Source organism: Polistes dominula, unplaced genomic scaffold, assembly GCF_049000335.1.
Source record: "Polistes dominula isolate Pdom_NZ unplaced genomic scaffold, Pdom_raw_medaka contig_33, whole genome shotgun sequence".
In the NCBI taxonomy this organism is placed as follows: Eukaryota; Metazoa; Arthropoda; class Insecta; order Hymenoptera; family Vespidae; genus Polistes; species Polistes dominula.
In genome coordinates, this window is record NW_028300998.1 from 4,967,324 (window position 1) to 4,995,175 (window position 27,852).

Genomic DNA, 27,852 nt, shown 5'->3' on the forward strand with positions numbered 1-27,852 from the left:
TTTTAAACATATCAATTATATATCATTTCTATAATTCGATAAAAAATAAGCAGAAATAATAAAAGTATGTATAGAAATAAAAAAACACGAAAATAAAAATAAATAAAGAGAAGTATATAATAAGGGAGATAAATTAATACGTACGATTTTCTAGAAACACTTTTGAGATCTTTATAATCCCATTAACGTAAAGTCTAATAACAAAACGTTCAGCAGTTGGTTGGGTGTTAAATTCGAAAATCGTGTTTGCAAAGTTTCTAGGATAGGCGAAGAGTAAAGAGAGTAAGAGAGAATCGTATTCGTGGGCAAACTAAAACGAACAGAACGGTGGGCAGAGATTCTGGCAGGTGTGACAGGCCGGTTAACGTGAGGAAAGGTGCCACACGGTTGGCTAATACGGCAAGTTATCCACTTAGAAATTCGCCTTAATACAACGTAAGAGTGAGAAAGAGAAAACGAGAGTAATAGAGAGAGAGAGAGAGAGAGAGAGGGACAGAAAACTCAACTGAGGTGTTAGGACTCGAGCTTTCGTTGCACTCTCAAACCCTCTTCTCAGTCCTGTCTTCCATCCTTCTCATACTTCTACTCCCTACCAAAACTTTCAACACCGTCGAACACACCAACTCTGTATGCCACCCTGTTACCTAAGTTCGGATAAACCAAGCTAAGTTTCCAGTCTGCTACTTATGGAACTGCCAGCAAGGAAAATGCCATAGCTAAAGTTTATTCGCAGTTTAGGTTCCTGCTAGAGAAATACACGCAGACATTGATTTACATATCGATCAATTTATAATATAATATCTTAATCAGAGTTAAATTATTCTTTTTTTTTTCTTTTCTTTTTTTTTTTTTTTTTTTTTTTTTTTTTTTTTTTTTTAAGCGTTGATACAATTAAGGTAATTCATACGTAATTTTTTAACTGCGTATTTTTCATTGTTTTTTTTTTTTTTTATTGATTCTTGTTGTCTTGCTGATTGATAGAGCGAATAATTTAAAATTTATAATTGTATGATATAGAAAATAATATTAGATGATCATTTTATCGATCGTGTAAATGATTTTGCTTTTGAATACTTTTCTTCTCTCTCTCTTTTCTCTCTCTCTCTCTCTCTCACCCTTTTTTTCGATAAATAGATGAGTACAGATTTTATTTATAACACGATCAAAAAAGTGGAACGCGCCGAGAGAGAAAACGATTTTTAAAGTACGAAAAAAGAACGTAGAAATCAGGTTTGCGTTCTCGAAATTCTCGACCTACTTTTTATCCTGCTCGACAGTTTCGCTATGTGTTTTTTTCCCCCTCAAGGATACGCTGATTTTTAATTTATATTAAACGATATTCTCACGGTTATCTATATTATAAGATATTATCTATACATTGCATAGGATAGGCCCAACAATTTTTTGTTCGTTCATATTTATCAAAATTCTATTTCATTATCGTTTAGAAAATATATTACAATTTAAAACGATTATTAGATTAAAAATGTTCGAAAAATAGAATTTAATTGATATCGAAAATCACTTAAACGTTGTTGGCCTATTTACTACATCGATGATAAATTAAATTATTATTGATTAACATCGATATTAAATTAATTGAACGATAAAGTATTATACAAAAGTAAGATAATAATATTTTCGAAGAAAAATTTAACATCGAAATTTATCTAAAGTTCTTGTTACGATCATGCTGTTCTATAAAAATGATGTCATTTTTTTTCTCTCTCTCTCTCTTTCTCTTTCTCTTTTTCCCTTTTTTCTTATATCAAATCTAGTAGTTGGTTCATGCTGTGAGAAAATCGAAAAGGTTTGCCCTCGAAGTCGCGACTTTTGAGCAAACACATTTCCGTGCTTCTTTACGGTGCAAAATGTGCTAGATGGTTTCCTTCGACACCTTTCTTCCCTTTATCCTTTTTCTACACGGCCTTTTCGTATCGGCCTATGTAGAAGAAAAATAAAGAGAAGAAGAAGAAGTCTTTCCGTTCTTACATACCGTGTACACCATACGTATGTTCGTTCCATCGGGATTTGCAAAGGTTGGATTCGACGCACGATGTATCGAAGGTACGACGCCAAACTCTACGAAAAGTTGACACGAGACGAAATTGCTTTTGGCTTCTTTCGAAGTATACACATACACATATACACATACACGGTCATATGTTGTATATAATATGTATGTTGATTTTATAAACATTGTTCCAGTGTTTATAGATGTTTATACATTTTCTTTCTCTCTAACCGTTTAAAATTAATGTTAATCGATTCTTTCTTTATTTTTTTCTAAACTATTATTACGAATAGTAGAAAATATTTTAATGATGTATTTCTTTAAGAGATTATGATTTGATAGGTTGTAATATGAGCAGTGGTGAATTTAATTTTTTTTTTTTTTAAATATGATATTATCTAATTCTATATTTTTATATAAAAACTAACAAAAGAATACAAATTGTGAGTGATGTATTATTTATATTTTTTCTTAAATTTTGTCTAAACTATTATAGGAATAATAAAAAAAAAAATTATTTGTATTATGCATTCACTTAGAAATTAAAATTATGTATATATTAATATGAACTGGGGCGATGTGAGTCTAATTTTTTTAACTATGGTATTACCTAATTTCAGATTTTTCAAACACAAAATAAAAGAAATTGATAACGTTACTATTGATCAAAACGACAAATATAATCAATTCTATGATCTTAATCTCATTGTCTAGATTAGAATATAAAATTTAGAAAGATAATAAATAATTCTTGAAAACAATATTTTTACATTTGATAAAACACGAAACAACGATGTATTATATCATGAGCTTTCATGTCGTGAGATCGTTTTCCTTGAGAGAAACGGTGCCGTCGAAAGCAGTTTAAAACATATCGTGCTAGTGTGCAACATGAAAAGAATCCATTTTCGAAGGCAATCTTTTCGAAAGCTACCTGGATGAAATTCACTTCAACTTGACCAGAGAAAAATAAGGAAAAAAAAAAAGAAAAGAAAAGAAAGGAAGTAAAATAAAAAAAAGTGTAACATAAGTAGGGAAGCAAAAATGATACTCACAATATCGAAATCCAGGTTCTCGGCAATCCAATCCCTGCCTTGCTTGAACTCATCGTGCAAACCCATGATGTAAAGGGTATCCAGACCATCGACTATGGTCGCACCCATCGTGGACGTGCCGAAGATACTGGCGCTGTGGCCCTTCTTCGTGATCGGCCTTAGCTCGTTTTTCCCCCAGGCGTACCTCACGTAATTGTCCCAACCGTGCTTCATCATCTGGACAGGGCAGAAATAAACGTTCAAGTGGTATGCTTTTGATCGAGAAAACAGGGAAAAAGAGAAGGAAGGGGAGGGGGGGATAAAATATAAGAAAGAAAGAAAGAAACAAAGAGAGAAAAAGAGGCAAAGAGGGATGGGGAGAGAGGGCAATAGTTTTTTTTTCTTTCCTTTGAACGAAAAACTAGTCGAGGAAATCTTGGAAACGATTAGGACCTTGCCAAGATTGTCGTCTTGTTGTCTATTATATTTTTTTTTGTATCTTTCATTTCTCCTATTTTTATTTTTATTTAGTATATTTTTTGTTGTTTTTGTGTTTGTTTTTTCCTAATCGGACTTATATTCGCCCATAATCGTCGTCGTCCTCGTCATTTCATGTTCCATTCCTTTTTACTTATTTCATTTTATTTAAACTAACCTAAGACGTTTTTAAAACGATATATTTGTTATTTACTTTTATTCACATATATCAGGTTTTAAAATAAAACAAAATATGAAATCAAATTGTTTCTCATCGAAATGATAGAAATTTATTTGTAAATAAATGACAAAAGAATAAACATTTGGTAGAAGTTCAGTAGTTGAAATTCAGGTTTCTTTAATAAGAGATATTTTTTGGGTAAAGGACCACCCAAGAAGAAAGAGAGAGAAGACGGTTTCACGGATTTCTTGGAAAAGTCGAAAAGAAAAGAGTGTATCACTTAGCGGTAGCTCGTAAGGAAGCTAGCAAAAGGATCGTTAAGGATCGTGGATATTCCAGGTGTTTCATGGGAGAGTCGTTGTTGTTCCTAGCGGTAACCGGTGGTATTCTGTGATGATAATTGCCCACGAGGCCTATTCTATGTCAGAGGAGGGGAAACGAGAAAGAGGGGCGTGGGGATGGAAAGTAGAAAGAAGCAAGAAAAAGAAACTTGTAGTGAGTGTTTTAACCAAGAGAGAGAGAAAAAGACAGCACGGTTTGTCTCGTAAGAGAGACTCACCCGCGGAATGTTTCAAGTCCTTTCGTTTCTCCTCAACACACTGAAGAAAAAAACAAAAACGATGAGGAGACGTAGACAAAAAAAAAATAATATAAAATAAACAATATATACGCAGAAGAAGAAGAAGCAGAAGAAGAAGAAGAAGAAAAAGAAAAAGAAGTAGAAGAAGAAAAAGAAGAAATTCCACTTCCGTCCTGAGGTTGTTCGTTCCTACGTTTATCTTCTTTCTAAACCGCGAATCTTTTTCTATCTCCGTTTCGTTCTTTCTCTCTCTTTCTCTCTTTCTCTCATTCTTTCTCACACTCTTACATAGCCATCAGAGGTAGATGACTTCATTCCGTGCGAAATGAAGTTCGTTTCTTCTTGAAGACTTTTCCTCGAGTTACTTGAGAAACTCAGGAAATGAGAATTTGTTTTATTTCGAAGCTACGAAATGGGTATGAAGAAAAGACAACGAAAATAACGATACTAACAATAAGAGAGAAAAGGGAGACTTGAAAAGAAAGTTAAACCATACACCTATTCGACTTTTACCTTCTTGTAATATAAATCTGAGATGATTCGCGAAAATGAGAGTGTTGGTGTGGATGGATTTTAAAATTGTTTAAGAAGTTTTGTAGAAATTGTTATTTACAAGAATAATATCGATGTCATCAAGATAATATCTTACAAAGTAATAATAATATCAATGAAAATTTGTTCAAAATAATGGTGAAAAGTGTAAGGAAGAAAGTTGAGTGACTTTTTTTTTGTTACTAGCCACCATCCGTGTAATATTATTTTTTGTTCCCCTTATGACTTTTTGTTCCATTTGTTGAGGATACCTTCGGTCACGGCACCCTCATCGTGTTTTTATGACGGCATAATTTAAGGGCAATATAATAACCAACCACTTTTATTCGTCCACAGTGCTAACGGCAGAAGCCGTGATATTTTTACTCTTTTGCCATCTTCTTGAGAGATTGGAATAAAAATCAAAGAAATGTAGTTTTATATCTTTCTCTCATTCTTATCTCAGGTTGTAATGGAATGAAAAGTAAGTACAAAGTGGTGATCAAAATTTGTTATGACGAGTTTGAATTTATTATTTCGAGTGCCGTGGAAAGAATTCTGACTAAAAGAACATTTGAAGTACTGTACTAGAGATGTTTGAATTATCGGAAACTTATTAGATATCGAATTGAAATGAGTACAAAGCGATGATAAAAAAAATTCTAACAATATTAATTTGAATTTATTTTATCGAGTATCGTGGACAAATCTTCAAATAAAATTTAATGAACGTTCGTAGTAATAATGTTTGTATTAATTAAACATTTGTTTTTCAATTTTTGTCAAAAATTAAAATTAGAACGATAAAGTAGTTTCTTGTCAGGTATAGGAATGAAAATTTGAAATGAAAAAGATTTGAGTCGATTGTGAGGATGTTATCACTCAGGACGAGAACATTGGAAATTGTAGGCAGCTTCGACGTGTCAGGTTTGCTTCGGTGCTCGTGCATCGTGGCTATCAACCCTTCCACCATTATCCATGTAATCGCGGCTAATTTGTTCGTAGAAACCACGGTAAATGTTCGCCGCACGAGCGGCCCTCGGTCGGTAATCTGGTTAACATCCATGTTAGGATTAAACCATTAGCCTCGGTGTCAGAGACCGGGGACTAAGGATGAAGAGAAAGAGAAAGAGAGAGAGAGAGAGAGAGAGAGAGAGAGAAAGTGAGAGACAGCGAAAGACAGTGAGAAAGTATATGAAGAAAAAAGAGATGGAAGTAAAGCTTACGTAGAGGACGTGTGGCTTCACTCAATTATTCGCCATTTGCTGGCGCCATTTTCGCGCGCTAACTTTCTTCCTTTCTTTAAAAGTCTTCTCACGTTAGTCACTTTTTCTTACAATTAGTCCCCGTTTGTTTCTTTTTTTTTCACGTGTTTCCTTTTTCCTACAATTTACAGGCAATTTTGTAAAGTGATTCGTGGGAAGATTAGAAAACACTGATTTTGTTTGTATTTATATTATATTATACCAAGGTATCCAATTAAATTCCTCATTTTATTCTATTCACATCGAGGAAATCCTAAAAGAAGCAGATTTATCAAGCTTATCTATTGGAGATTTTTGGGAGTCGAATTCAACAGAGAAATAATACAATAGGAGAAATACGATTTCCAGTTGGACTAGCTTTGACACGAATTAATCTGTACCAGTGCACATCACCACCACAACCAACCGACCAGCTAACCAACCAACCAACCAACCAACCAACCAACCAACCAACCAACCAACCAACTACCCAACCAACAGAATGACCGACCCAACGACCGACTATGTTGGTGGTTTTTTTCGAGACCAATGCTGAGGACACTCGAGTGCTCGAATGGAAAATTTCGTTGGGACGAATAGTGCGAGCGAGAGTTGAAAGTACCGTCGAACTCTGTTGCGAACTATGATCCTTGAAAATTGAAAACGGGAAGATATATTTCCAAATTGGCCGTATCCTGAATTTTCATTAATAACACACAGGAAAAGTTTTAAAAAAATAAAGAAAGAAAAAATATAAAGAGAGAAAAGTAAATAGAAATAGAATAAAGGGTGAGGAGTGGGATTGCTTTGATTGTAAAGTTAAAAAAAGAAAACAAATAAATTTATTGGAAAATACATAGAAAAACATGATTATTTCTCTCTCTCTCTCTCTCTCTCTCTACTTTTTGTTTATTATCCTAATTTCAGTTTAAATATCAATCAAATTAATTCAAAGTTATTTGCTTTATATTTGAATGCTTAAATAAATTAAAAATTGAAATGTTATTGATTTCAATAGAATGATTTAATTCATTGTGAATATCTAAATTGTCTAATGAACAAATAAATCCATTCTTCCTAATTTGTATTAAAAGAGCATTCAACTTCCTAACATTATTTTCGATGATTGAATAATTTATCAAAGACTTCCTGTCTCCATTGATATACCATTCAATTTTGAATCAAAATCCATTTCATATTTTAACATTAATCGATTAAAGAATTTCTCTGGAATCAAAGGTTAAATGATTCTTGCTTATTGTCAAAAACGGAAGGATAATTTTGGAATTATCAACGTGGACGCGTTCCAGGATGAGCGATGGTTCGTTGGATCGAAATTCGAGATTCTTGGGATTTAATGAGATCACGTAACGAATGGACGCCTATAATTGGACGCGTCCTGCCGTGAAGTCGGGCTCGCGCCTCGATGCACCGGATGATCCTCAGGGAACCGTTCGCTATGTATAATACACACGTAGTAATATAGTCTATATATTATATATGTATATACATATATATATATATATATATATATATATATATATATATATATATATATAAAATATATAATATATATGTAGATCTAGGGAAAATGTATAAACGTCTTTTGCAAAAGGAGCAAGTTGAAGGTAATTTTCCGCTTAGCGAGCAAGAAAAACTGGCAACGATAACGTTCTCCTTCAAGCGTTGATGTAGTCCAATCGCTTACTTCATAAGACCTAAATATATATGTATATATCAACATTAAATTTAGTAAATATTTTCTACTACTCTCTACCCTAAGATTACGTGTCTCGAAAATGTGAAAATCTTGTTAACGAAAGAGGAAAAAGAAAGAAGGTAAAAGAGTAAGTATAACGTGTTCATAAAGGATTTTCGAGGATTCACTCTGGACATACTGGGACCAAGAACATGGTACTGATGGAAGAGTTTAAGAATGGTTGTTGAACGTGTTGGTGTGTTGCACCGGTGGGCGCCAGGATACACTATAAATTCCTGTCTCAGCAAGCTCTTGTATTTTTTTTTTCCTTGCGTACAAAAGGATTGGACTGGCACTGGGCTTAGAGGGTTCAGTCTGGAGCCTGGCAGGGCGTGAGAGCCACGACACTATGGGACTGTCTCTTTTTCTTTTTCTTTCTCTCTTTTTCTCTTTTTCTCTCTCTTACTCTTTTCAACGTACAAAATTCGCTGTTGGAGAGTGCCTTAGGAGGAATTTGCGTAGACCTATACACATATACACACACATTATACTCATATACACACACATATACATATGTAGAAATATTTACACATACACACCGACACCTTGCGTCTCCCTATTGTGCACCAAGTGCAAGGAGCTTAGGTAGAAACGCTCCTGGATATCTGGCTCATGCAGACAGGAAGCGAGAACGAATAAGAGAAGGGGAAAGGAGGAGGAGGAAGAGAGAGAGAGAGTGAGAGAGAGAGAGAGAGAGGTTAAGGTCGAGGAGCCGGTCGAGAGAATCCTACACGGATGCCGTTGCTTCAGGCTACTCCAGCCGGCTTACCATAATTATGGCTTTGTTTATTATTGTTAGGCGAGTCGTGCATTGTGCCATCGAGGGGCTAATAGCGTGAATTAATCTCCGCTAAGTGGGAGCCGGTGCCAACGATGTTCCACAACCTTCTCCAGCAGGTTTCCCTCGCCCACACCAAATCTATTCTCTGACCTTCAATGAAAGACGGCATCGAATGGTGCCAGAGAGTTCTCTCTTATTTTTCTTCTTTTTCTTCGTTGCTCCTGTTCCTGTTCTTGAAACTGCTGCTACTGCTGCTGGTGCTGATGCTGCTGCTGCTTCCAACATATCTTTCTCTCTTTCTTTCTCTTTCTAGTTTGTTAAAAGGAACCGCCATGTCATTGTCTTGTTAGCACACCAAGCATCGATAGACAATACGACTTTGTCTTCCTTGCCGACGTCGTCCTTCAACAGTACCTACTCCTTTTCTCTCTCTCTCTCTCTTTCCCTACTTAGGATGGTGCTCTACTACTACGATTCAATGGAGAAAGGATTCGAGGAGCTGGAAATGGTAATCCGAGTGGAAGAGACTACGCTGTGAAGGTAATGCAACGATCGAGAGATTTCTTCAAGCCATTTTACCATTTATTTTTCCTTATCTTTTTCTTTTCTTTTCTTTATTTCTTTTTTTCTTTTATTTTTCTTGATTCTTGTGAACGAAGTTATAATTATACGCGAATAACTTTGAAGCTAATTTATTCGACTAAAATGTCAAGTTAAATAGTACATAAACGTTACTTGGTAATTTTTTGTCTACTTCATTTTTTTGTTGTCCTTTCAAGATCCATTTGACCGATCAGTTTCAAGATCACGGATTAACCGTCTTGTTGGTAACGAGGTCAAGAATGATTACCGAGATAGATACTAATCGCCCACGTTCTTTTCCGCGAATAAAAAGAAGACGAAGTATTAAGCGTTAGCAAGCTAATTTTATTCTCGTTAAGAAAATGGTCGTGTCGGCGCCATTGCTTTCGCAATGAGATCTTGAAATAACTTGAACCGGTAACCAAGCAGCAGCAATCATGACCAGTTCTAACGAACTTGCAAAATATAATTAAGATATCTTTTATATATTATAATTGTATGTTTTTCAACTTCACGGTTAGATAAATTTTTATTTTTCATTTTCAATATCCCGATGATTTTAATTTAAAGGCAAACTAGAAATAGAAAACAAATAGAAATTCAGTGAGAAAATGCGTTTGCTTAGAATTTGAAATTTACATGATGATCGCCGAGTAAATGACCAGTGTCATTAAGATAATCTTCGTGGTTAGTGTATGTACGTGATGGTGGTGTATAAGCACTTACTTTCAACGTTCTATCTTCTAGATAACACTACGATTTAGGTGTAAACATGAATGCACCGAACAAAGCATCGATTCACTCCAGTTACCACGAGTCTAACGTTCTACTCTTTTTTTTTGTATCTTCTAACATTTTTGGAAGTTGGTAATTTGTGGTAAATTTTGACTAACGATGCAACGAAACTAAATTCTATCCTTGAAATATCTTCTATTATTAGCGAGATAAGGAAAATCCTGATTTAAATTAATCATTGATTTTTCTTTTCTATTCTTCTATTTTTCTCTTATTACCATCATCGTTATAATAATTATTATTCATAATTAGGGTTCGTTATTAGAATTTAAAAAAAAAAAAAAGAAAATAAATGATGTTTCTAGTAACTTTTTGATCGGTATATCTTATAAGTATTTCAAATTATCTGATCGTATCTTACAATTAGTGTGAATCATTATATAATTGTATATGTGTCATAAGCGTTCAATGACTACTATACGAAGAAACTAGTGCTAACGAATAAAAATCTACTCGAACAATAATCATTGACATGACGTATATGAATATATAAGTTAACTAATTGAGACCTAGATATCGTTCATTTATTTTTAAAGGTCAGATTATTTGAATGAAATTTTCTACGACACAATTTAGTCTACTTTGCAGACATACGTTCGCGGGAAGGGGAGTGCGTGTGCGTGCACGTGTGTACAATGCTATTTGAAAGCTGTGTCAAAAAAGAATGTTCTACTTATGTTAGTTTTATCGATCGTCTAGGTGGTGTAACGCGTTAAGTGCTTTTTAAACATTAATAATTAAGGGATCGTAATGAATCATTTATTTTTGCCCCCTTTTTAATTACGCTTAGACACGAACAAGTTCGTGACATTGCAATTCCCTAGACTCGAAGGATCGTTATATCGATTAACAATAATAACTAGAAACGCCATTTAACCCAATGTTACTAATGGGAACAAAAGGTGTGTCGATTAGTATGCACAGCTCTCATCCTGCATTGCGATTCGTAATTGCAAAATGTTTTAGAGAGAGGGGGAGAGAGAGAGAGAGAGAGAGAAAGAAAAAACTATGTTGATGTGACATAGTTTCGATTACGTTAATGACATTACAGCAAACGTCGAAGAAACTTGTTCAAACTATTGTAATAGTTGTTGTTATTGTTGTTGTTGCTTTTCTTTCCTTTTTCTTTTTAAAAGTTAAAACAAGATGGCTTTATGAGATTGCAAAAGAACGTTACGAGTCACTCATCAGAAACACATAAGACGTAAAGAAATTTATGATCTCCATGGACTGAAAGTTTCTTCGGAGTACGAAAAGATGGAAAAGAAAAAAGAATATAACACAAGAAAAAAAAAGGAAAAGAAGAAGAAGAAGAAAAAGAAGAAGAAGAAAAGAAAAGAGAAAAAATATCGTAAAATTCAGTTGACACTCTTTGCCGCAGTTTTAATGGCTTACCCTTCGTAAAACTTACAAACTTAACGTCTTACCGTGGTATATCTTTAATCGTAACTTTTAGGATATTAACAAATTGTTAATCGAAGTTTTACGAAAATTAAGATCACAAGAATAGATATTTTACTTATATATATATTTATATATTTGAACAGATCTCGAAAATCTAACAGCAATCGCAGTAATTTTTAATTACGAAATGACGATTGATTGTAGATTGTTAAGAATGGGAGTAAAAATCTCAACGATGTCATGTATTTATTATTAATGTTCTTATAGTTATTTCGATGGAAATATACAACGAGAGATAAGATTTTACTAGAGAAATTAGAGAAAGAGAAAGAACTAAACAAATAAATAAATAAAATGAGAGAATAAAGTACGTCGTTAACAAAAAGGGATGAAATAGGTCGTTGTTTCAAAATAGAAATCTTGAAGTACTACCTTTAATGTGATTGACTCGTTATCTCTCGAAGATTTTTCTTTTACTTTGCAATTTGGATTCCAACTACTACCACCCAGCGTCCCATCCCCCTCCCTATCTTCCTTAATCATCATAGATATTCATTTTAATACTTTTTATTAAAGTAATTACACGAATTCTTATCGTTATTGAAAATATACATTGTTGTAAAACATCCCCATGTCAAAAGCAATGCAATTCATCATTGTTCTTCTATACTATCGGAATTAACTATGTTAGCTATTCCGTTAAAGAATAAAATCTTCTCAAAGAATTACATTTCCATCTTTTATTTTATTCCTCTTGAACATTCCACTCCCTTCCCACCTACCCCATCCTCAGCCATTCGAATTTGATCGCTTCGTTATCCAAATTAATCTGTTTTTCTTCGATCGATGAAAAAAAGAAAGAAAGAAAGATTTCGCCACCTCTGCGATAAGTAAATTATACGAGTGATTTTTTATTTAATGAAACGGGAAAATAGATGACTGGGGATGTAACTTTAAAAGCTAACGAACCGATTGATTTGTTTTATATTTTTTTGTCATTCTGTATTTTTCGTTTTTTAACTTATACTTTATACATTTCTTCTTACAATTAGTTTCATCGTTATTCGCTTTATTTTACTCTTTGAATTCGTACGACAAATTCTTTTTTACAATTTCTTTTTTGTCTTTTGAAAGTTAATTGCCATTTATTTGTTCTTTTTTTGCTTTTTATAAAACATTCACGTTATAAAAATTACTCGTAATTTACTTAATTTTTTTATACACGAAAATTGCACTTACTTTTTTTTGTTCTTTATTTTTATTTCATTTCAAAGTTGATTGTCATTGGTCATTTCTTTTGTCATTTTTTGATTCCTTTTTTGATTTAAACTCGTATGACAAAAGACTCATTCTCGAAATTCCTAACGTCGAATTCTCTGTGTTCTTTCATTAATCCCAAGCTTGCAATCGGTTTTTACCATCGGTTCTTTTCTTTATGGTTCAAACACCACCATCAATGTTACAGTAACTACTACCACATCCTCGATACTCCCATTCCCTCTTTCCTGGCCCATACTCGAATATCGATATACTGGAACCAATGGACAAACACAAAAGACTCTCGCGTCAATTTCTTTTTCCACCCTTAGGATCCCCTTTTAATTTCCGTCTACTCTTTGTCACAATGAAAAGTAAAAGTTTCGTGCGAATTCGCGCAATATCGTCCTTTTAATTGAATACAACCTATGTAAGTTTTATAGTACAAGTTAAAGTCAATCGTACGCAATTTTCGAGAAAGAAGAATCATTTTCTTTTATTCAACTTTCTTTCATAGTATTCACGATTCTTTTATTTATTTGTACGATTAGTTCTAACTAATTTATTAAATAAAACATAAAGTAAAAATATAAAATTAAAGATATACACTTTATTATATTTTGAAATTATGACAAATTTTCTTTAATTAATTTTATGAATAATTTTCTTTTTATACGATCTGTTTTCGTACATCAATGAAATCGAAAGAAATGAATTTAATGATGCATATTTATTAAATGCAAATTCAAAATTTAAATACTTAGTTCATATTAATTAATATATACCTGGTAGTTTGATAAATTGTAACTATTGAATATAATTCTATTTTATTAATTCGAATGAATTTTTTAATTCAATGATATCAGAGAGAGAGAGAGAGAGAGAGAGAGAGAGAGAGAGAGAGAGAGAGAGAGAGAGAGATAGAGAAGATTAATTTATTAAAAAAAGAAAAAAATTTAAATAAATTTCTGACGTTTATTTAACAACGATTTCTTTATTAATGACTTCGATAAATTCAAGTTAAGGAAAGTATAAAAAAGAAATGAACATTTTTCAGAGGAGTAAAATATGAATTAAAGGATAGAAAGAGAATAATTTTTTGTTCTTACTTTCTCAATCATAAAAATTTCGATAATAAAACGTCTTCGAAGACGTTCCTTTTATTATCATCGTAGTTTTATTTAATCGAATTTTGATAAGAAAGAAAATGTTCTTGAAAGGCGCGTGCTTCTGGGTGACACGAGTTAAAGCAAGAACTCGAAACATCGAGGAGCATTTCTTATTCGTCTTTTCAGGATCGACGTTGCGATTAATTCTGTTGACTCGGCAAACGCTTAAATCATTCTTCGAAGGAGGAAGGACGCGTAGCGAACTATAATTTTCAAGCAAGAAACGAACGACTCAGCCGGTCGTCTCCTTGCGACGAGTAAAATAACGACACGAAGACTGCGAGGGAAGTAAAAAGAAGGAAAAAAGAACAAAAAATTAGGAAGGAAGAGAGAGAGAGAGAGAGAGAGAGAGAATATCATAAATGTAGGAAAGGAAGAACGAATGTCCATTGAATTCCCATCTAACAATAAGTGGAAATTGGAGATCGTAAATTAAGTTAATTACGCTATTATCTTAGTTTACCTTGGCACGTTCGTAGAATCGGCAAAAATCGATTTATTAATCATTTTTTTTTCTTATCTACTACGACATTCTTTCATATTTTTAATTTGGATTTTGCTAATATATGAAATATATTTTTCAAATTTAAAAAAAACTAAAAAACAAAATTTTGTGAAACAGATAATGATATCAATATAAGATTTTAATATTAATATTAAATAAGTAATAAATTAATGATAATAGTTATATTAATACGAGATTTTTATATTTTTAAATTGAATTAAACAAATATATGAAATATATTTCTAAAAAATTATCTCTTTTAGAAAACAAAATATATATGTATAAATATTATAAATCATAAACGTCAATAATAATAATATTAATAAAATACTTTTTCTACTTTTTGTTCAAATAGAATTATTTATCGATATTTTAACGTTTCTAAATAAAAATTATTTATTTGTAAGACAATACCGAGGACGAATGAAGTTTATTTAAAGTTATGAAATTTTATTTCGGTCACGACATTCTTTTATATGGAAATCGTAAAACACAGAACTTTGACTACCTTTTACTTTGGTGCTTTCATCTTCTTTTTCTTCTTCATCATTTCCTCGGATTGTTTTTTTCTTCTTTTCTTATACTTTAGTAAAAAACAAAAAAAACAAAAAACAAAAATAAAAAGATGTAAAGAATTATTTTTTTACTTACCGTTATAGTATTCGTTAGCATCATCAGAGAAGATACGAAAAGTATCTTTTTAATCAATGTAGATTATCTATCGATCCAACGATAAGAAATGTTTATTATAAGAATTCCGATTTTATCCGAAGTAATCTTGGAAATTTGTTATCATCGATTTTTTCGAGATTTAATAGTATTTCTAAGTAACTAATTGATAGATATTATTAAATGTAGTTATCTTTTTCTTCTAAGAAAATAATATTGCAAAAATTACAATACGAATTTAATTGTCAATCGAACACATTGTAACATGAATCGTATTTAATACTCGTAAAGCGCAACAAACAAATGGAATAAGATTTCGAATGAAATCGATGATTTCGGTTCACTAGATTGCTTCGGTTGGAGAGGATGGAATAAAGTAGGATTCATCGAGAGAGGTCGAAAAGCTCGATTCGAACTTTCGACCGAGTGTAGGACGATGCCTCGTAAAGTTACTGTTTCAAATCCATACTTATGAAGTTAATAGCGGAGCGCGATAACGCTTTAAGTACATAAACCCGTTCGTTGGTGCGCATAAAATTTGGCTGCTGGGGTACTACTAAAATATACCTTTCCACTAGCCAAACTTTCTTATTCCTCATACATGAGAGAATTTATTAAACTAGAAGAATAACAAATCGGTTTACGATTTAATAAACCGATAAGATTCTTCATGTTGATATCTTTGTAAAATTAGTTTATTGACGTTTAAAGAGAACGTTTAACTTAAAAATAAATGAAACGCGTTTAAAAACGAAATATGTATTATATTATACGATAGTAAATATTCAAATTGCGATTATATTATTTGCAATAATATAATTACCGTTGACAATTACTCACCTCTTTGATTTTCTCACGACGTTGATGAGTGACATCGTCCAAAGGTGGATTTGGTGGTTTAACAACGTAAGGACCTGGAAGTGGTGCGGGTGGTGGTGCTACGGCAACCGTAACTTCGGAAGGCCTATGAACCGTCCTAACGAGGTTGAAGGTTCGTCGATCTTGTTTATCTTCGATTCTATTCTCTTCCCGAGGTAAACCTGGTCCAGCAACAGCATTAGCAGCACCAACAACATTTCCAAATATACCAACACTACCATCACCATCATCACCTCCGCCACCACCACCACCGCCACCTCCGCCGCCGCCACCACCACCACCAGGTACAGCATTGTCCTGGATCCAAGCTGGATTTACTTGTTCCGCACGTTCCTCCGGTGCAACACCTCTTTCAACGACAGTGGTTAGGTCACGTCTGGTGACAAACGTTCCAGTCAAGAGAACGATCAGTATTACGGACAAAAGTCCACTGATCGCTACCCTTTGCATCAACCTCATCTCGCCAAGGCACCACTTGTTTTTACTTCCACAGCAGCCACTTTCTATCTCCGTCTCAGGCAACGCTCCGCTCTTATCGTTGGAACTGCACAATCGCATCGCGTGCCGCAGAACACCTTTTGTCAGTCAGAACCCTTTGTCCTTTTTCTGTACCTTCAATCGGTACTTATCTACCTTTTTCATTAATCGAACTTTTATAAACATTTATTCTATTCCTATTCAAATCTTTTATCAGCTTATTTCTTTTATTGAATTTCAAACAAAAAATTTATTTTGTCCATTTGTTAAAACTTATATCTCATTTCTTTGTATGTAAGTCAGTATTAAATTAAATATTCTGTCTATACGTTCAATTTCAAGAAGTTCAACTATGTCTAAAAACTTTAAGTCGCGTTTGAAAGACTAGTCGTCAAGAAAACAAAAGAAAATAATTTGTTTAATTATGTACCTCATTTTTGTTTCTTTCTTAGTGGAAATCTAACGAATTTGATTGTCAGTAACGATCGACCAAAAGTCAGTAAAACATCGACCAGCCTCGATTCTCATGGTAAGATTGTAAGATCTAGCAAAACGTGAAATTTTGATCGTAACACGAAGAAATTGTTTTAGTTTTTCTCTTTTTTCTCTCACTCACTCTAATTTTCTCTTTGGTCGATTGTTTTACCGCGAATCGATTTCTACGTTTCTTGCCCATTTAAGGTGTAGAATATCGAAGTTCGAAAAATAAAAAAGGTAGAATCAAGAAGGATGAGAGTCAGAGATACTTACTCGTTCGATCACTCGTCCCAGTAATTCGAGTTCGTTCAGCGATTGTTCCTGGAAGGTCCTTCGTAAACGAAGGTGGATGAGGTTATCTCAGAAGAGTGTAACTCGCTGATGCAGTTGTTGCTGTTTCTGTTGCTGTTGGTAACTTGATAGCATCGGGGGGGATTCGAACAATTTATCCGGCAACTGTATTATAGAGGATAACAGAAACAAAAAGAATAATAGATCGTGTTAACAATAAACAAAGTAAAACACGATCCAAGTTACTATATCTCTATTGCGTAAATCTTGATGCAGAAATTGTTTGTATCACTAAACATTTCAATAAGTATTTTTATGCGTTACGTATCTTCTGTGTACGAATCGATTATTATTATCAACTCTTGTGACTATTAAAACAAGTCACTACGGGTTCATATATAAAATGACCACAAAATCATTATCATTATTTTTCATCAATTTATGTTTACTTTTATTGATTCAATCGTATAAATATAATATACTTAAAATTGTTTCCCCTTTAGCTTTCTAATTTCCTTCAAATTTTGTCCAAGATATATAACCAAAAAAAAAAATGTATATTTTCTTTTACCCTACTAATTTAAAGGGTGTATGTTGAAATAAGTATACAAAAATGTTTCGTAAATATAGTGTTAAATTGAAATAGAAAAAAAAAAATAAATGCATAATTCAGCAAGTTTTTATATTCCTCGATAGAAATCCCAATTTATTGTTTAAACACTCCCATGAGAATGGTGTATGTAAGTGTTCAAGTAAAAGGCTTTGAAAAGTCCGTCAATCGATCGATACGTTCGTCGATCGATTGATCGAACGTGTCCCTTGAGAAGCTGAGAAATATCGGCACGGTAATGAGGATGGATATCTCTTCTTCTTGGTGACGAGAGAAGGGATCCCTGTTTCGTTGGTACGTACGAAGAAAACGAGAAATCCTCCAGACGAGGCAACGGTTTACGGATTTCAAAGTCTCTGCCGAAACGTGATCGCTGCATTTTTTATCGAGACATCCATACCAGTAGGAAGGAAGATGGAAGAAGGAGGAAAGGCGAGTGAGAGAGAGAGAGAGAGAGAGAAAAAGAATGAGGTGAGAGGGAGAAGGGAGGGATGAGAAAGGAAGGTTTTCTCGGTTCCACCTCGCACCGAAAAGCCGCGTACATTTTATCGACCGCTTGCTGCGGTCGTTACACCTGCGGTCTTCGAGTTCTCCCTCTTTACCCTTTCTCCTTTTTCTTTTCTTTTCTTTCTTTCTTTATTTTTCTTTTCGAACAGTAGAATGCATCGTCTTCCCGAATATTTCGTAATTCAACGGGGGTTGTTTAACGCATTGCGGATCTCCAGCAGTTTTGTCGTTAACTTTACCCAATAGGTTTAGGTAGACACACGTTTTCATATAAATATTTTAACGAGTGACAGATCATGTGGTGATAAAAAGAAAAAGAAATGTTATAAACGTAGGGACACAAAAATTCATTATTTGGAAAAAAGAACTTACGTTAGTATTATCATTTTATAGTACCTACAATATTTATCGTTGCATTGTTTTAACATAAACAATGAAAGTAATAGAATAAGTTAGGAAAAAGTTATACAATCGTATTTAATAATAATAATAATAATAATAATAATAATAATAATAATAATAATAATAATAATAATAATAATAATAATAATAATAATCGATTAGGATGGTATGTTATAAATAAAATGATTGAATACGTTGTTTAAAATATATTCTTTATTCGTCGAATTCGATTCAAGATAGTAAAAAAAATATAAAGAGTGGGAAGTAGATCGGGAATGGGAAAGTAGCAGGGAAGAGAGAGAGAGAGAGAGAGATCGTCCGTCAAATGCACTTAAAGAATTTCCAATATGTGGCAATGCGTCTAGGCATCCAGCAAATTCGCTTCGACGATATCGCACGTCGAACTATTCGCGAGGGTACGCTCGGCAATCGAGAACTGTCGATAGTTGAAAGTAAGGAAGCTCCTAACTTTGAGATAGCAGGATGGTAAGCGAAGTATACGCAAATGATATCACAGTGTTTCTCAATGTTGATAGATATCCTATAGTAAGTATCAAAACTGTGAAGGAAAGGTTGGAAAGGAAACGAAAGTAAAGGAAATAGAACTATGTGTATATATATATATTTATAAGTATAATATAATATATTCAAAGAATATAAATATTTCATCTAAAAACTTAGTTTTATCTCTTTGAAATTTATTCGATCAACGAAAATGATTTACATTACCGGGGCCAAGAGTTTCGAATCACATTCTGCTGATTTTCGTAAAAATCAAATACATAATACCGATAAAGTTTGAAATGATCTATCGTTCTTATATATCAAATATTAACAAGTTGAATTATCATTTAAGAAATTTCAGCACTTTCTTCTTATATTCATAATACTCTCGTATAAGTTTGTGCACCTAATTTAAGGAAATGCTGAGGAATGAAATTTCTTATTGGTACATTTTAGCTGACTTCTATAAGAAGTACGGAAAATATTGAATTAAAAAGGCTGATTATCAGGATGATAAAAGAAAAATAAAATAAGAGAAGAAATGATATTAAAACTAGCAAACGTACTATTTGTAAGTTTTAATTTGCAAATAAAATGTTTCTCGGTTATTCTAAAGAACTTTATTTAATTTCTTTCCTTATATTGATAAATTTTCTGATTATCTGACTTTATATAATGATTCTAAAACTTTTGACATGTAATGTTATATTTTAAGAAGGTATTGAATCGAAGAGACGATCGGTATATAGTTAAATATTTTCTTCGAGTTATTCGAAAGGTTGAGAAACATTGCGATATCACGTCGCGATTCGTAACCGATCGTAAAAGATTGGACCGGTAAAGAGTAGAAGCAAAGCAAAGCAAAGCAAAGCAGAAAAGACGTGCGTGCCTCCCAGATGGCGTCGGTGAAACGAGTAAAGGGTATGAGAGAGGGTTCAACAGAACCTGGAGGTAGAGAAGAGAAGAAGAAGGAGGAGGAGGAAGAAGAAGAAGAAGAAGAAGGAAGAGAAGGAAATGGAGGAAGAGGAGAGAAGGTGAAGGGAGGATGAACGTCGCGAGAAGATAAATTGTCGGTGGTACACTCGGCGGCCAATAAATCGTGCGGCACGGCCCGGAGGTTACGAAGATTGCTACGTGTCACATTCTTGTGGAAAATTGGAGCGGAGAAGTAGCTTTAAGAGGAGGCAAATTCGCGTCGCCGAGTGGACGCTTCTTTCTAAATGCGATCGACCACCCACCGATCGAGCTGTAATCGAGGAGGCCAAGTATCAAACGGCTTTACTGTGTTATTTATCGTTCTCTCAGTCCTGATCCATTTATTTCTCAGTTGTCATTTTTTTTTCTTTTCTTTTCTTTCCGTTCTTTTATCTTTTGCAAATCGATCCACTTCTTACTTGCAATTAGATTTCCAAATGTTCAACGCGAGATATGTTAGATAATATTATCATCTATGTTTTGTCAAAAAGTAATTTATCAACATTTACGACGTTAATCCGAGTTATTGTTAGTCGAAACAAATTTTTAACACTATTTCTATCGAAGGTGTTCGAACAATTTTTGGTAATTTTTCGTTTTTATTGTTATCGTTAGTTCAATCGATTTTTATCAATAAATTTTTAACTATGTTTTATAAAGATTGTTGAATTAACTATGTGGTATCTTAAAATAAAAAAATAAAACATTCAACGAAATTAGTTTTTAATAATTGTTCCCAAGATATTGGCATTCAAACTATAGTTGAAATAAGTATACAATAAAACTATGGTGGAAATATTGTTAATGTGGAAAAATTAGATTTAGTACACAGTGATAGGTAGTTGATTCAAAATAATAATTTTCTCATTAAACAAAAAAAAAAAATAAAGAAAATAAAGTACTAATTTTTGACCGAACATACACGACATCTTCAATGTGCTTTATATTTAATATAATATTCGAATATTTCGATGGCATAAAATAACATCAAAAAGTTGAGTATCACTGAACAGATGGGAATGGATCTTGGTATCTGTTAAGACAATGAAGATAACGACGAAGATGATATCGATAACGTTAATGTGTAGAGAACAGTTGAATGAAACACTAAAGTTCAAGTTTGTTGTTAGAAATTGTAGGGATCAAGCTCAAGATCAAACTTTGGAATAGAGTAGGTATATCTATGATCTCCTGTCAAAACTCACTTCTACCGATTAGAACCGTTGTAATCACTTTGTGTCCAATCTCTATTGAAGTATCAAGGAGTGAATATCGAACAATCGAAAGAACTTTAGAAACTTTGTAAATGTTTTAACCTTATAACACACATTCGCATCAATCTAGGAAATATATTGTATAATACATTAAACATTTATCTATAAATTCGTCTGTGAGACTCGATGATAGATCGTAGTCAAATTATTGATGAGAATTATTCGTTTATCGCGTAACGTGAAATTTTCCTCGGTCTTAGCCAAGCTCTAAACCATTTCGCATTTCAATGACGCACTTGATGAGAGCGTAGACTGGAAAATCGCCTAGTACATGCCGTTTACGAGTAGTACTAAACTGCCTCTAATAGGCACGTCCAAGTAAGCAAGCAAGCAAGCAAGCAAGCAAGCAACCAAGTAACCTCGTCACACCTCGTCCCTTAGTACCACCACCAAGTTTGTTAGCACTATTCCAAAGGAAGATCGTCGACTAAGTTGGAAATGCAAATATCGGCTACTTCCCTACGCGATAATGACCCTTTTCCAGTTTCTAGATGAGCCCATTTCAAACGAGTTTCTCCTGCCTACCAATAGGAAGGAGATCGGATCCAACAACAACGACGTGGACGACTATTAGTAGTGTAACTAGAGGGAAAAAGAGAAAAATAGTGGGAGAGAATAGTAACCCTTTTGAAAAGTTCCCCTTAGCGTGCAATGAAAATCTAAAGGGAAAAGAGAGAGAATGTGAAACTCTGAGTCGTTATTACACGTTGCTAAAATACAGCCTTGTTTTCTTGGGGTATACCTAAAAACAGTTCTAGTCCTATACCATCAAATCGAGCTCGGAATTTTGATGAACGAATTTTGCATACTACACAGTACCTAGGTTCTCACTTTTAGGCAGAAACTCCGTCTGTAGTTATATATAAACACATAGATACACATATGCTATATATATACATCTATATGTATGTATCTATATAACGTGAGAATTAATTTCAAACTACGATCGATAAAAGAGTCATCGTCAAAACCGAGAGAGTCCACTTTAGAGAAATTCAATCCATTTATAAATTCGCTTTGATGGATCTCGATCGACTATCTTGCGCAATCTCTGTTTGTTCGACTCTGTGTTAAAATATTTTCTCTCTCTTTCTCTCTCTCTCTCTCTCTCTTTGTCATCAGCAAACTTTGTTTTCCATTATTTTCGAAAGTTTCTATATGACATTAATAAAGGTAATGATAATTATTTCCTTTGTCCTAGGGAAATAATCAGTTAGTTTCGATTTCTAATTAACACGATATGACCGAACAGTTTAATAATATTGAGGTGTTCAATCAAATGTTAATCATTCAGCAATATTGATTAATTATAATGAAATATTTATGATAATATATGCCGTTGATAGTTAACCACCGAATCATCAGGTTAAATCACAAATTGAGACAATATTCACTTCATTAAAGAGTAAATAACAATTATTATAATATATCAGTGCTATAACTACCACCTATCACGTCATTACGTACAATATAATAAATTGAGTAATATGTTCTTTCGTGTCTTTTTTTTTACAAGAATCTAAAGTTTTGTTAAATTAAAATTTGTTTTACTTAATTAATGACATACATATATAGGATGTCCAGTAACTGATGGTACAAACGAGCCAGGCAGTGATTTTACGTGAAAAACTAGCCCAAAAATTGTAGAATATAGTATTACACGAATAAACCAAAAAATATCGAACGAACAGATAGTTATATCTTACAGTTTCGTTAAAAAATAACGAACAATGAATAAAAGGAAACAGAAAAAGAAAGATTAACCGAAACATCGAAGAATCATATAATAATCTTTTAAAAAAAAAAACGAATAAAAAAGTTTTGTTTTTTCTTATCGAGAAACGTTGTTGCTTGTTGAATTTCATATAAAAGTTTTTCGAAAGAAAAAAATAAAGTAAAAAAAGAAAAAATATAAAAATAAAAACAACAACAACAACAACAACAACAACAACAACAACAACGACAACAACAAGAAAAAAAATAAGAAGGATAGAAAAAAAAAAAGAAAGAGGCGTTAGAAGTACTCGAGAAGTTTACGAGGAGGCCGGCATATGAACGCGTCAAGGTAGACCCTCGGGGCATTCTGGTGGTTATCGCAACAGACATGGTCTTCTCTGTCTCTCTACATATGTGTATATAAATATATATATGTGTACGTAGGAGGTGTGTGTGTGTTCACGCACCTTCCGTTCGTAAGTACGTAAGTGCATCGAAGAAGCTGAACCAAGCTGTGGACCGATGCCTGTCTCTACTACCTTCCATGGCATGCTGTGCTCTGAATATCGGGTATTAAAGGTGACTATAACGCTCTTTGGATCTCGATTATCAAGCCTCTTCTTCCTCTTCCATCTCCGACGATAAGATGAATGGCTCTAGTACGAGCTCGAAGTCGATTCGCCTTTATTGCCAACTCGGCTACGTGCAACGATTATTATCACCATCTGTGTGTGCGTGAGAGCTCGTGTTTCTGTGTCTCCATATGTGTTAGAAAGAGAGAGAGAGAGAGAGAGAGAGAGAGAGAGAGAGAGAGAGAGAGAGAGAGAGAGAGAGAAAAATACATACATGTGTATGTATTTTGAGATTTATCAAAGTAACTTTGTTTTTAATTAATCCTTTCAAATTACTACTTGGAATCAGATAATTTTTTGTTTCTTCTTTTTTTTATTTACGATGATTATAATTGGGTTTGTTAGTTAATAATAGAATGTTAACTTTTGTTGATGACAATGGATCGACATGTTATTATCTAACAAAGTTAATTAACATATTTTCATGGTAACGTAATAAAAGCCTAGCTTCGACAAACTTTTACCAACTTTACGATCGGGTAGAACAACGAGTGTCAAGTTGGAGCATTCTTGTCAAGGACGTGAAGTCATCAGCCTGGTCCTTCTTTTTTCACGATAGTCAATCTCTCTCTCTCTTTCTCTTTCTCTTTAAACCAGGCGACGACAACGACAACGACAACGACGACGACGACGACGACGACGACGACGGCCAGAGGATATTAATCAACCGAGGGCAACTTCGATTTTTTACCGATCAGAACCTGAAGAGGATCGAGACTCGAATAAAAGCCAAGGTGAAAATGAACGTGTCGATTTTCGATGCCGTCATGTGATTTATTGAACTTCGATACAGGAACTCATCGGAAAAGAGAGAGAGAGGGAGGGAGAGAGAGAGAGAGAGAGAGAGAGAGAGTTCAGCTTAACTCTTGGAGTCTCTGAAAAGTTAACAAACACGTCTTTGAAAACTTGAATATACATAAGAGCAAATAAAACCTCCGTTAGTTACTACGTTTTATGAAAAGCAATTAAAATGAACATTATACATTCCTTGGCTCAAACGTATCTCGACAAATGATGTATAGTTATTTGTATGAATTTTTAAAGTGACTTTTTTCTCACCAATTAACAGTCTTTGTACACCAAAGGCAACAACAAGTACGTCTAATGTAAGCAAGGAATTCTTATTGGAATCCCTTTATCTATATATCTGATGTCATTTATACCGTTTGCTGTTCTTACATCTGTTGCTATTATTGCTTTGCCAGTGGTACTCATTTCAATCGTAAATATATCCTTTAAATATTCAAAATGAATATTTGACGAATTATTTTTCTTCTGCTATATTACTCAATTTTTGAAATATACTAACACAAATTTGTGAATAAAGTTACATCAGAATTTCAACGACAGGAATCTTTATTAGGTCGTATTTTAAGCTTCTAACAACATGGGAGAAGACACGGACCGTGCAATACGGGTAACGCGTTAATCCCAGGACACCTTACGTTTATCACAGTTTGTCCAAGTGCTGGCTGTTCTTGTGGCTTTTGAATGTACGACTCTACCTAGGATAGATATGTACCTTGGAGAATCTCAGGGAGACTTCCTGCTTCTTTGGATTAGACGAGTCACTCAGTAACACGCATGAGACCACCAACTAACGTTTACCAAATTACATCAACGATCGTCCAGCTTGAAATTGTACTGATCCTCTTTAAATAGATGTTCAAGGACCTCCAAATTATACGAGCGTACATTTATACCAAAGTAATAATAATCCAATTCAATATCAATATTAGAAGTCCAATTCTATTATCAACGAAAATGTTAAATTAGAAATGTAGAAAATACCTTTAAAGGTAAAAGTTCACAAAATTAGACTGTGTTATGCATCAACAAATTTAATGCCAGTTTGTTAATTTTTCTCTATGAGTCATTTTACAATTCATTTATCATTCCAATATAAATATATTCAATACCAAAAAAAAAAAGAAAAATACTTGCACTTTTAACGAATTATAAACATATATGAACTGATATTAATAAAATCAATTGTTAGGAAGATAGTACAGATGTTTTTTCAAAAAATGATAGCAACAATTATGTGAAATCTGGCATTTGGTCTGTTTGTATGTAACCTGGTCCAATTATACCAAAATATTAAGTTAAATAAACATCAATATCAGAAACCTTATTTCGTTATTAACGAAAACGTACAATCAAGAACAAAATATATCGAAAAAATACCATTAAAAAGATATTAAGTTCTCTCGTTTTATTCTCAGAAAGAGAATTCCCATGAAGTTGCGTGTGTGTGACAAAAAGACGAATTGAGAATTGCGAATGCGAGCAAGCAAGTAAGCAAGCAAGCAAAAGCAAGCGTTTTACGCACGGCCATTAAACTTGTCGGCGCCTGCTTGAGAGCACAGTGGCGAACGAACGCTTTTAAAACGACGTAGAGGCCGACACGACACCGGTTATTTGCTGATATCCTCTCGTTGTTAGTTGAATCCTCTTTCTCACTTCCTTTCACAGGAGTAGCTAACTCTACCAAGAGTGTGAAGGAGAGAGAGAGAAAGAAAGAGAGAGAGAGAGAGAGGAGTGGGTTTGTGGGGTGGTGATGAGAGAGGTGAGGTTGGGGATGGGGGTACGAGAGAGCTTCTGCGTGTTTCGTTTCACGGTTTCCGCCGGATGCGAAATCGTCGTTCACCAAGTGTGACGGGTGTCGTCTTGTCAGGCAATAACCTGCTTGGTGACCGAGTCGACTAAAGCTGCTGGAACGTCTTCCACGTTTAACAATAGAATCTACGTGAACGCCATACCCCTCAGAAATATTTCTCCTCTCAGTCAGTTCAACCATGTACTAAGGTTTACCGCTGACAATTTCTATCTTATTTCATAGAAAATATATATTATGCAATTGTTTCTCTCTAGTTATCATATCACGAGAAACCTCTGTTGTTGTTGTTTATTATATTGTTAATATTAAATTAGAATATTATTAAACGAAAATAATCAATTTTTAATAGAATATTAATATCGAATATATATAAATAAATCTCGAATATTGTACACATTTTATTTAAATAAATAAGATTACTAATTCGATACTACATTATCGTTGTTATACGTTTCTTGTGTATTTTATTAAAACAATTATAAAAGAGAGAGAGAGAGAGAGAGAGAGAGAGAGAGAGAGAGAGAGAGGAAGAGATTTTTCGATATAACAATAATATTATATTGAATTGGTCTACGAGTAATAGCGACATTTATATTAAAAACAAAAAACCAAAGATTTAATTAAAAATTCTGATAATATTTATTGATCTAATAATTCGATAAATTAATCCAAGTATTTCCGAAGTAAATATTATAGAAATTTTATTTGGTATAAATTAGAAAAAAAAGTATAGAAATTTATTGAATAATTATTGATCTTCGATTGAAAATAAAAATAAGAAAAAGAAGAAAAAAAAGAAAAGAAGTAAAGAATTGATATGATAATCGATCTAAAGAGGAAAGAGATTGCGGATGTAATCAGCTAATCAACCTGTTGATAGTACAAACGAAATGGTATGCGTGTGGCAAGTCGAAAATGTCGATTTCCGTGGATCGAATTGAAAGTCAGTGACACGTTTCACGAAGCTTTCGACTTTTTAACGACCTCGGATCATCCCGCAAAACGAGCACGCAACGCGCGTCTCTCTCACTCTCTCTCTCTCTCTCACCTCGATTTCGGCCTCGGTTACGATTCAATTTCGATTTCGAACGAATTCTCTCCAAGCCCTCTCTCTTACCCCTCCCTGCCCTTCCCTGCCCTTCTCTCTCTCTCTCTTTTCATCTTTCCATTTCGCTCGGCGCTGAAAATAAATTTCTAAGCCGGCGGGATTTAACTTCGACTCGCCGTTTCCCCGTTCTCATTTTCAATTTTATTTCCAATTTCAATCGAGACCGTGCTCCTTTCTCCCTTCCTCGCCCCTGCCCCTAGCCCCCTCAATGCGATTTGATTTCTCTTCATCAAAAATAATTCACACAACGACGGATTAAATCGAACTGTCCGATATCGATATAATATCTGCCTATCTACCCATCTCCTCTTCTCCTCTCCCCTCACCTATACCAGCGAGTGTATAACATTCGAAACGAATGCAATATTCGTATTCGATCGATTCTACTATAGTCGTTT

At 33.7% G+C, this 27,852-nt stretch overlaps 1 protein-coding gene across 3 annotated transcripts in view; it reads right to left on the reverse strand.

The window, feature by feature from the left end:
* Positions 1 to 27,852, reverse strand: part of alpha-Man-Ia (alpha-Mannosidase class I a) — a 297,026-nt gene that overhangs the window by 30,572 nt on the left and 238,602 nt on the right. Inside the window, exons 2-4 of one of the 3 annotated variants that reach the window (XM_015320431.2) lie at positions 17,089 to 17,271; positions 15,823 to 16,436; positions 3,070 to 3,285 (exon numbers count right to left, since the gene is read on the reverse strand). In XM_015320431.2, the coding sequence (XP_015175917.1) occupies positions 3,070 to 3,285; positions 15,823 to 16,419 (813 nt within the window). In that variant the 5' untranslated portion in view covers positions 16,420 to 16,436; positions 17,089 to 17,271. The remainder of the gene's footprint in view (positions 1 to 3,069; positions 3,286 to 15,822; positions 16,437 to 17,088; positions 17,272 to 27,852) is intronic. The other 2 variants (XM_015320452.2, XM_015320422.2) reach the window with 2 other exon arrangements.